An 11,425-nucleotide genomic window follows, 5' to 3' on the forward strand; every position below is an offset into this window, starting at 1 on the left:
ATTCAAACCACTGTCTTTTTCTTTCTGCTTCAGGGAGGAGCTGGGCTTGTTCCCATTCTACAGCCTAGGAATCTGAGGCTGCGTCCTTAAGGAAAATCCAGACGCCCCTTGGGGCCCGCTGCTCAGCAAATCCTTGGCCCTCGGGGAGGCTGCGAGCCCCATCAGACTTCCCATTTCCCGGAAAGGCTGGAGAAACGAGTGTGTGTCCTGGGACGGGGGAGTCCCTTTCCCCGCCCCTCCCCGCCCCGTAGCCACGGCGTGGCTGAGCCCGGGGCGGAGCTGGCGTCTCCTCGCGGATGGGCGGCGGGACGGCGGCCGCAGCCCGGGGCAGACAGGCGGACAGGCACGGAGCCCGGCCCGGCGGGATCACCCGCAGTAGGACGACCCAGCGCGCTGCGGTGCGGCGGCGCCGACTGAGACCCGGAGCTGTCCACCTTGGCGGAGCGCGTGAGTGAGCGCCGCGTCTCCGCACCCCTCGCGGCCCAGTCTTGCTTCCACTTTCAGTTCTTCTTGGTCCTCGCCTGGCACCTTTTAAAAGCGACCCCAGCCCGAAAGCAGGCTGGCCACAGTCCTCAGCCCCGGGTTCAAGGCTCAGCGCCCTAAGTCCGGGGTGGGGGTGGCGGTGGCAGTGGCTGGTGAGGGGGCGTGTCTTCAAGGGCGGAAACGTCAGGCTGGCTCCTCTGGGTCCTAGGACCTGTTTGGCCCTAACAGCTGAAGATAGGGGATGTTCTTAGGGGCTCGAAGGAAGCGGGAGCGGGTCTGGCTGAACAAGTGCTGTGTCTTATGCTCCTACTTTTATATTAGATCTTGTGCTGCAGGGCATACCAGGCTAGATTCTGAGTTCAAACTGGGGCTGTTTCTGAGCCAGACCCAGGGAGGGGCAGGTGTGTCCCTGGCAGGAGGCTAAATATTAGAAACAGGCTGGGTCAATCAATCTGTGCTCTTCATCTGGGAAGATTAGCGAGCAAACCTCTGGGCACCCACCCAGTAATTAAAGTGGAGGGACCACGGAGGAAGGGGAACAGAAGCTGTGTGAGAAACAATCTCAGTGATGGCATGGGGAGAGAGCAGCAGTAACAGGAATAGGAGGGCACCTGCTCTTACCTTACCTCCTTACTCAGCCTCCACGTTTACTCTTTCTAGAAAAAGTTCTGGGCCTTAAAGTTCTACAGCAAGAAGATGGGGCCTCTCTACTCCCTTCCTCTCCCCTTATCTCCACTAGGCCAGTGACCAGACAGAGCAGGAAAAGGGTCCTTTGTACCTTGTCATAGGCTAAGTCCCTCTTTATCCCAATCCTCCACTTCCTACAACTTGCTATGCAAAGCCAGGCTCCTCAGATCCTCTCCCTGGACTTCATTTTCCCCATCTGCTCATGTAGGTTGAGCCTCTTGATTTCTCAGAGCTATTTAACTTGAAGACTTGTATTCCTCTATGTGTATGCGTGTCTGGTATTGTGGGCAAGTGCAAATGGGCATGCAGGTATGGAGGCCCAAAGTTGGCAACAGTTTCTAACTCTCTCCAATTCATTTACTGAGGCAAGGTCTATTTAAAAAATAATCATAATTACATTTACTTGTGTGTATACATATACACACACTCTTACCACAGTGTACATGTGGAAGTTAGAGACAGTTTGTGGGGGTTCTCTCCTTTTTCCATGTGGGTTCCATGAAATCAAACTCCAGCAAGCAAGTTTTCCCACTGAGACATCTCACCAGCCCAAGGCAGGGTCTTTCTGAACCTGGGGCTTCCAGGGATCCCCTGCCTCTTCCTCCTAAGTATTAGGGTTACAAGAAGCCACCAGGCCTTGTCAGGTTTTTCATGGGTTATAGGGATCAAAACTGCTCCTCAAGCTTGCTGCAGTCTCTTTACCCAGCGAACCATCTCCCCAGCCAACTCTAAGACTTTTGAGTATAAACTTTCCCTAAAACCAGGCCACCAGCATTATGCCAGTCCTGACTTAGTCTAGAAAGGGCTAGTGACAGAAATGGTCAAAGAGCAGTCAACCACACAAGGTTGAGATCTGGAGGAGGCTGATGAAGGAGGTAGCATTCGGCCTGATGGAATGTGAAATCCGGAATCAGCCAGCAAAAGACACAAGGGCAGGAGAGAAGGGGCATGCTCAGGGGTTAAGGAGAAGCCCAGGGTGACTGCTGGTGGGGAGGTGGGGTGGAGAAGTTAGGGCGTGGAGTTGAAAGGCTGAGTGAGAGTCTGTAACAGTCAGTAATGGGGTGGCCATATCAAGGTGGAGGTTTCTGAAACCGCACTGACTGCATGAGTGATTTTGGAAGCCCTGGCCCAGGTAGAGGAAGGAAGGTAGCAACTGGAGTGTACAGAGCTCTTCATTCAGGAAGTTTAGGCCCCGGCCTGGCATTTCTTTGGGAAGAAGCTGTGTGTGTGTGTGGGGGGGGGGTGTCAGAATAAATGAGAGAACCTTCCTTGTCTTCAAGCTTCTCTCAAGAGGTCAGGAACTCTCTCTGCCCTCCACACTGCTCTCATTTTTCCTGTTTGTTCCATTCTGCCTGCCTGCTGTGATGAGAAGGAATAACTGTCCAAACATTTCTGTAAGTTTGGATTTGTGGCCAGAAGTAACATCTCTCTATGCTCCATGCCTTTGTTACACTAACCACCTTTTTCCCACCCTCTCTTCCCCCATCCTGCCACAGCAATTAGCAAAGATCTGAGAAAGGAACCTGCTTCAAAGTCAGGCCAGTCTGAGGTGAAGGATAAGCTTTGTCCGCCACTATCTTGAGCCTCATTCAGTGTGGAGCTAGGCTCAGAGCTCAGACTAACCAAGGTTGAGGATGGGTTAGTCAGCATGGAGCCCAAGCTCAGTGCCCAAGCCTAGTGATTAGGGTCTGTCAGGGTCTGCACTCAGCTGTGGTTGTCCCAGTTTCAGCGATTGCCTGGATCTGCATTGGTGGGGCCGATGAAATGCCTAAGATGCTCTGAAACCTGACTGCATCAGGGTCTTCAAGGATTTACGTGGACTAAATCTGTGGTGATGTTAGCAAGGCAGTTTTGAAGCGAGTTTGGGTCCCAGGACTTTGAGAGCTCTGATTGATGCCCCCTGGAGTCTGCTCTGAGTCTGGGATCCTTCCATTCTAAGAGGCAAAGCAGACATCCAAAAGGACCAGCAGGATGGGTCTGGCTGCTCTCCCTCCAATCCCCAGTGCCAAGTACATAGTAGGTGTGCTGGTAATCTATGGAGTGTCAGGTGCGAGGGGAAGGCCAGTGGCTTATTCAGGTTTGGGAAGGAGGTCGACTTGGAGGAAAGGAGCCCAGTTGTAGCATTCATCAGAGGAAGTAGCGCTCTTCGAGACCTGCCACCCGCCCCTTCCTGCAGCATCTGCAGCCACACTTAAGGCCACCCAGCTGGCCGTGTGAGGGCCCTTTCCTCTTTCAGTGTAAAGAAAAAGGAAAGGACATTTTTGGTAGAAAAGTCCCTTTTGCTCCCTGGGAATCCCCGGTGGCCGGATGGTCTTCGGGATATCCCAGAGGAAATCAAAGCCCATGGCCCACCCCTTCAACCCCCTCCCACTCTCCACCCTGGTCCCCTCTAGCACAATGCAGCTGGACTCTCTCACACTACACAGCTAGCCTATGGGGCTTCCAGAGAACACCTTATCTGAGTCCCCTGTTTCCTGGTTAGCCTGCAAAAGCCTCTTGTCACTTCTGTAATGGTCAACAGTTAAGTCCTGTAAGTACTTGTCTGGAGCCCAGGCTACACTGCAAGATTCAAAGAAAGCAGGGAGGAAGCTAAACAAAATGAAAGGCATGTGGGACTGCTGGAGGGTGGGGTGGGGGGCTAGAGTACTCCCCGAAAGATTAGCCATTGGTAGGGGATGAGCGTTTCAGTGAGGTAAAGAACTGCCCCAAGGCTGACAGTCAGTAGGAAAATGCTGTATTGGGAAGTCAAAGTCCATTTTCTAAGGCCCTGACCACCTACTTCTCCTGCCCTTGTCCCTGGCAGGGCATCTCCAGGTCCCTGGGTCTGGACATCCAGCTCTACTAGGCCTGGCCATGGCATTGTGCCTAAAGCAGGTATTTGCCAAGGACAAAACTTTCCGGCCCCGGAAGCGCTTTGAGCCCGGCACACAACGCTTTGAGCTCTATAAGAAGGCACAAGCCTCACTCAAGTCTGGCCTGGACCTTCGCAGTGTGGTGAGGCTGCCACCTGGCGAAAGCATCGATGACTGGATCGCTGTGCACGTGGTGGACTTCTTCAACCGCATCAACCTCATCTATGGCACCATGGCTGAGCACTGCAGTGAGACCAGCTGCCCAGTCATGGCGGGCGGGCCTCGCTATGAGTACCGCTGGCAGGATGAGCGCCAGTACCGAAGGCCTGCCAAGCTCTCGGCGCCCCGTTATATGGCATTGCTTATGGACTGGATCGAGGGTCTCATCAATGATGAGGATGTCTTTCCAACACGTGTTGGTGAGCACTGTCAGGCTGGAGAGTTGGCCTAGCCAGGGAGGGTCGTTCCTCTATTATAGATCCCATATTGTATAAAAGGAAGCCATTTGAGGTAGGATCTTGGTTACAATCAAACATTTGCCAAGGACAACCTGACTCCAGTTTGGGGATCCTCATGTCCTCCTCATGGAGCCAGAACTCAACCCTCTTTGCCCAGCAGCACCTCTCAGAGATAAACCATACAGATCCTGCCTAGCCAGGAAAGGCCACGAGAACCATGGGAAAGGCAATGTGTGGACAGACCCCACTAGGGACTCTCCCAACAAGACCACAAACACTGCTTCTCCCCTTTCCAGACCAAGTAACACCCTGTCATGCTTGGGCTGATCTGGCTTCCAGCCTCCTGAGAGTCCCCTTTGAATTCTGGCCCCAGAAAGGGAAGGATTGGAAGCTGGATCAGCCCAAAAGGTACCTTTTCCTCAGTACTCCATAGTCAGGTCCAGGCCGTGGGGCCTTTCCTTACCTCAGATGGACCTGGGCTGGGAGGAGGGGAGGGAAAGGAGATGAATGATTCACCCTGGCCCAGGCTCCCCACCCAGGAGACACTGTGTTCATCACAGCAGCCTTGCCTGCAACCCAGGTCCCAGCACCCATCTGAGCTACGGGGATTCGAATGGGTGGGGCAGATGGTCAAGCCCAGAGGGAAAAAGTCTGAATGCTAAGGAAAGCGGGGCACTGAGTCACAATTCAAGTCTGCGGCTCCTCCCCAGCTGCCGTGGCCATTTCCCATACTACTGTGTACTACAGGACCCTTCCATTTTACACGGAAGCACACTGAACAGAAAAAGGACCAGAACTGGAGCCAGGTGTGGTGGGGCCCAGGTGCCAGAGTCTAGAGGGGTGGGATAGGAGTTGCAGGGACGAGGCTGGACTCTGCGAGAAGCAGAGCACAGGCTCCGAGGAGCAGTGAGAAGGAAGTGGGTCTGCGGAGGTGAATGGACTAGGGCTCAGTCTGCTCCTGGCTTTTATTCTCCTCTAGCCTACATCCCTGGGCTGGTGAGCCCCGGGTAAACTTTTAACTGGATAACTGGAAGATTTTGTCATAGCAGACGAAAGGATGTAAGCCACCAGGATCTCTGTCCTGGATTGGGGTCTGTGCACACACTGCCTTTCCCATGGTTCTCGTGGTCTTTCCTGGCCGGGCAAGATCTGTATGGTTTATCTCTGAGAGGTACTGCTGGGCAAAGAGGGTTTGAATCCTGCCTGCAGTCTGTACTCGTGAATAATTACATGTCCTCCGGCAAGTGGCCTCCCCTTCACACATCACCTGCATTTTATCATATCTAGAGTGACTATCAGACCCATCAGCACAATCGAAAGAGCAGAGGACAGAGGTACAAAGGGCCCAGCTCAGGGCTGGACTCACAGAGGGAATTTCCTTTATGTTATTGGCTATCTGAAGGAACGAGTGATATCGGAAGTAGTTCTTGAAGTATTAGCATGGAGGGGAGGGCGTGAGCCAGCTGTGAGACTCGGAAGCAGAGGAACTGGGGTGTGGCTGGAGAGCAATCAGAGTTGGCACATTAAAGGCTTTCCTCCATGCCCTACCAGGATATTAAGACTTAACCCTGAAGGCCCGTGTTCTTAAAAACTGGCCCACAACCTCCACAGTGGACTGTCTAGGAGAGGGTAATGTGCATATCTCTGTGGGTGCACAGGTTTCTGGAGACAGGTTAGGCCATAATTTTCACTGTGGTCTGAGGCAGACTGGCCAGTGACAAGCTTGAAAAGCCCTGCTTCAGGCAGTGGGAAATGGGGACGGTGATCTGTGTTACAGCACAGGGACAGAAGGCACTTTTTGATCTGTGCTTCATTTAAAAAGGAAAGATGGGGACTACTGGGGTTAGAGCTCAGTGATGTGAATGAATTCCTGAGTTCAATTCCAACAAAGAGGAAAAGTATAGGAGAAAACCAAGCCCTTGCTCTGCCTTCCTCTATGGCTTCTTCCTGCGCTGAGGAGAGGTGAGGAGTGCCTGTGGGAAGGGATGAAGTTTGCCCTTAGGATTTTGACCCCCTCTTCCATCCCTCTCCACCCCCAGGAGTTCCCTTCCCCAAGAACTTCCAGCAGGTCTGCACCAAGATCCTGACCCGACTCTTCCGAGTCTTTGTCCACGTCTACATCCACCACTTCGACAGCATCCTCAACATGGGGGCAGAGGCACATGTCAACACCTGCTATAAGCACTTTTACTACTTCATCCAGGAGTTCAGCCTGGTGGACCAGAGGGAGCTAGAACCACTGGTAAGGCCAAGTCTCCCTGACCCTTCACTGCCAAGGCTCATCCTGAAAGTTCAGTTCCAAAGGATCTGTATGAAACTTCCATATCCGGGTAGATAAGTGAGGGAGACAACTCATTTACCAGTGGATTCAGTTCGCTCATAGAGAAGTCTTGAAGGTGTCAATTTACAAACCCAGATCTGCTGCCATGGTATGCAGCTATAGTGGGGGAAGAATGAGGCCCCCCAAACCCCATGATTTGGCAAGAAGTTGCCCAGCAGGCTGAGCTCAGACTAACCCTTCTTTACTTTGTGTCTCTACAGAGGGAGATGACAGAACGGATCTGCCACTGAGTCCAGATCTAGATGTTGTTGCCTATCAACTGGACCATCGGACACAGTGTAGCTGGGAAAGGGGACCCTTAGGAGCCTGTCGGTAGAGCAATCTGAAGGCCTGTAGGACCCCTCTACATACCCAACACCTCTGGACTTCTCAGAAGTCCACCTGGAGAACGGAGGGCTTCAAGTGGGCAACTGAAGCAAAGGAGTTTAGCCCCTCACATTCGGTCCAAGAGTAGGGTAGGCTTCCAGGTTCCTGCTCTGATATTTCACCCTTTCACCCTACCATGGTGGGTCCCAAATCTATTTGGGGAATATGGATGTGGCTGAACTGGTGGCAAGAAAATTATGAGAGTGAGTGCCTGTATTTGAGCAAGCGGGTAGGTGTGTGTGCGCGCAAGGGGTGGGGGTTTGATTGTGGGATTTGTCTGAGAGATTCAGGTCCTTTCTGGCACATAGTAGGCCCTCATGTTGGATGGATGGGTGGGTGGGTGGATGGATAGATGGATGGATGGATGGATGGATGGATGGATGGATGGATGGGTGGATGGGTGGACAAACAGACAGGATGATCTAAGTCCATGACCCTTTTAGGAGTAATGACAGCTTTGTTCCCTAGCTCAACTCTGACCATATGTACAAGTGTACAGAATGTGCATGTAGATGGAGTGGTACCTCTGGATCTTCTAGAACACCATTTTCTATCTACGTGAGTCCCATGCAGTTGAGTGGAGGCTAGAAAGTTCAGCTTTGCCCTGAATTCCTTAAACTCATGACCTACCACCATGTGGGCTGATTTGCTCAGCCAAGGATGTCCACAAATTGTTATGTCACTCATCTTTCTGCTTCCAGGAGGGTCTGATAACAGTAAGCCTCTAAGCTACTGTGGTGGCACATACCTTTAATTCCAGCATTCATGAGGCAGAGGCACGAGGATCTCTGAGTTCTAGGCCAGCCTGGTCTACATAGTGAGTTACAGGACAACTAGGGCTACACAGAAAAACCCTGTCTCAAAAGACAAAACACAAAACAACAAAGCAAAACAGTAAGCCTCTTGAGGATTGAGATTGATCCCTCATGTCCACAAAGGTCCCTGGATCTTCAATTGGGACTTAAGATACTTCAGGCTCATACCCAGAACCTACTGACCTGACTGAAGGCCAGCACAACATAGCCCTCTAAAACAGAGCCACTGGAACCTGAGTTGGGGCATCTGGAGTCTTTTCTACTGTCTCAGGACACGGAGGAGCATGTAGCTGGTGGAGACCTTCCCATCCTGAAAACACCTGCCTCCACCCAACCATCTCAAGACATCCCAGCTACTTGGATCCCCAAGCACGGCTATCCAGAGAGGCGGGGATGCTCTTTCAATAGCCATTACTTAGTACCTCCATGCTGAGCCCTGTGCACAGGTAGGGAAACCGTGATCCTTCCAGAGCCTTAATCCTGAGAGGCCAGGATGGAGAACAAGAAGTAACACAAGAATCCTGTCTGTCTCTCAGTGTACAAAGGAGGAAACTGAAACCCGGAAGCTTTTTTAAAGCTGGTATAAAAGCCAAGGCTCTTGACTTCTACTCCAGGGTCTGCTGATGTGACACCGAGATGCTTGTGGAAATAGGGTTTGTCAAATACTCTCCAGGACACAACTGTTCCTGTTTTGAACAAGGATTTCTAGCCTGATGCCAGAGAGCCCCACCACCCCTGGGTTGGCTCAAACTGGCTACTGAGACAAACCTCCAAAACTAGGCCTATTGTTATGGTCTAGGAACTGCCTGCCCTCTGAAGAAACAGCAGGGCTCTCCAGATCAGCAGGACCTGGAACTTTCTTTCTCTGCCAGCTCTAGAAAAGTCCCAAAGAAAGTATGCTGTCCTACAGCTTTGGCAGTGGTTCGGAAGTAAGGAAAGTGGGTAATTCCCGATAGTGGGCTACAGGACATATTCTGAAATCTCGGCTGTGAACAGGGATGATGGGGGTGGGGAGGGAAATATATTTTTGTGAAAAAGGGAAGATTTTGCTATTTTTGGTAAAAATAAAAGACAAACTAAATCAACCACTGATGAAAAGCTGTGGTCTGGGTACCTTCTGGGTCTTGGCGGATTGTTGGAAAGACCTCCAGAATGGGATTAAAGACATTCTATGCTCAGCTCCTGAACATATGGGCATAGTCATTACCCAGTCTCCAATGTGAGGACACCCAGGTTCTCTCAGGGCTCTACATTCTAGACAAGCTAACTTGGGAGCCTTGAGGCGGGTAAGAGAGGAACTTAAGGAACTCTGACAGGGAGATTTTGTTTAGGCACTTGGCACTAGCTATCCCCATTCATATCTGGGAGGTGTGGAGGAACCAGTGGCTAAAAGTACAGTGGGAAATTCAGCCACAACCCCATTCACAAGAGAGGAAGCCTCTCTCAGGATTCAAGGTAGGAGAGGTACGGCAGGTTTCACTCCAGATCTTATTCCCCAGAAGACAGCATTCCCTGCCTCCACACCACAAGGCACTCAGACAGGAGTTAAAGCAGTTTGGTTGTAAACAATCAACAAAGGCCAACCTAGAGCTCCTCCTACACCTGCAAAGGAGCCAGTAGGAACCTGGGAGGTGGACGCCTGTGCTCTAGCCCCAGCCAGCCCCGAAGGTCTCATGGCAAGTACCTTCCCTCTCTAAACCATTTCTTATCTACTTTATGGTCGGAAGTGGTGAGCTAGCAAGATGGCTCAGTGGATGAAGGCATCTCCTGCCCAATAATGAAAGCTTCATGGCCTGAGTTCAGTTCTCAGGACCCACGTAAAGGTGAAAGGAGAGACACCACTCTGGCATGCATAGCCACACACATGCATCACACACACAGTAGTAACTTTATTTTTATTGTTTTGAGACAGGTCTCATCATGTAGTGCTGGTTAGCCTGGAACTCACTCTGTAGACTAGGCTGGCCTTAAACTCCTAGGGATCCACCTTTCTCTGTCTCCTGGGTGTTGTGATTAAGGTGTGCACCACCACACCTGGTATAAATGAACTTTTAAAAAAAAGTGGGAGTGAAAGTAAATGATCCCTAAGCTCCCTCATTCTCAGACCGTGAACATAAATGATAGTGACTTAGCTAATACTGACTATGTCTGGTACAGCCTCAGGTGCTTGACACATAATCAAGGCTCTCTTTAACCAGCTGTCTGATCTTCCTCCCAGCCCCCAGTATCTCTCCCCTCTTTTTACTACTGTAGAATCTAGAAGGTTCTCCATTTTGATGCTCCTTCTAGTGCCCAAAGCCCAGCTTCCTAAAAAAGTGGTGTTTTCAAACCTATTGGGCAGTCCAACTGTTAGCAAGTTCATGTACATTATGGAAGTAAGAGTTAGATTTATCTCAAAATCAAGATGCCTGGAAATCTACTAGGAAGCGCGTGTGTGTGTGAGTGTGTGTATGTGTGTGTGTGTGTGTGTGTGTGTGTGCAGACTTGTTTTGAGAGAGTGAGAGGGATGGTTAGTGGAGAAAGAGAGGAAGAGCTTTGACTTCTTTAACAACAGAAAAGAGCCTCTCTCACCCAAGCAGGCAGAACCTAGCAGAAGCAGCTTACCTAGGAGACCAGGTTGGGCTTCGATGTCCATTGCTCAGGATCTACATCAACCTTTGTGGCAGGGAGCAGGGAAGAAGCTTCTCCACCCTGCGGCAGAACATTCCCCACTGAGTAAACACTACTGCATAACCTGGGCTTTCATGAACACTGCAGCCCTTCCGTGTTCCCTGCTGCCCCTGTGGAGCTGTGGAATGGAGTAGCATGGGCCCAAAGAAGGTCTGGGTTCTGCATTGTTTGCCCTCCTTCCGGGCATCCCCTCAGAGCTTTTATCCAATGTAAATTAACCATGGTTGTCATGTATGTGGGAGAGTAGTGACTTGGAGAATCTGGATCACAATCTATGCCTGAGCGACTCAGGACTAGTTGGCTATTGAGAATTGGGGAATAGGCTAGAAAGGCCTGTGAAGACATGAAGCTTGGTGGGCCTGGAAGGTTGGAAGAGGTTGGGATATACAGCCTTTGGGTAGGACTCAAATTCTGGGAGGGACAAAATTCAAAAGCTTGGGGGAAAGACTCTCCTTCCCAATCTTCATCTAGATTGGAAATCTAGCAAAGTCTTGAAAACTCCCACTTCCTTCCATCAGAGTGGAACACAGAAGGGAGCCCATGTTTTCAAGGTGACTGATGGGAAAGCCGAGAAGCTCTTTAAGCGCCTTGCTCACCAGATGCTCACAACAATAATGAATGGGATAGGGATGTTTACTTCCGCCACACAAAGACTGCTTTAGAACCTGAACTGAAGCCAAACAGCACTCTTCCTCTCTCAGGCACCTGCAGCCTGTGGAAGTGAGACAGGGAGGCTGGCTGAGGGATTAATCT

The 11,425-nt window shown here is 51.1% G+C and overlaps 1 protein-coding gene across 1 annotated transcript; it reads left to right on the top strand.

Moving 5' to 3' along the window:
- Positions 1-271: 271 nt before the first annotated feature.
- Mob3c (MOB kinase activator 3C) lies at positions 272-7,985 on the top strand. Its single transcript, XM_005371480.3, has 4 exons — positions 272-447; positions 3,974-4,441; positions 6,520-6,722; positions 7,022-7,985. The coding sequence occupies exons 1-4, from the start codon at positions 297-299 to the stop codon at positions 7,049-7,051; spliced, it is 852 nt and encodes a 283-aa protein (XP_005371537.2). The 5' UTR covers positions 272-296; the 3' UTR covers positions 7,052-7,985.
- Positions 7,986-11,425: the final 3,440 nt, after the last annotated feature.

The sequence above is a fragment of the Microtus ochrogaster genome, unplaced genomic scaffold (genome assembly GCF_000317375.1).
Source record: "Microtus ochrogaster isolate Prairie Vole_2 unplaced genomic scaffold, MicOch1.0 UNK110, whole genome shotgun sequence".
Lineage (NCBI taxonomy): Eukaryota > Metazoa > Chordata > Mammalia > Rodentia > Cricetidae > Microtus > Microtus ochrogaster.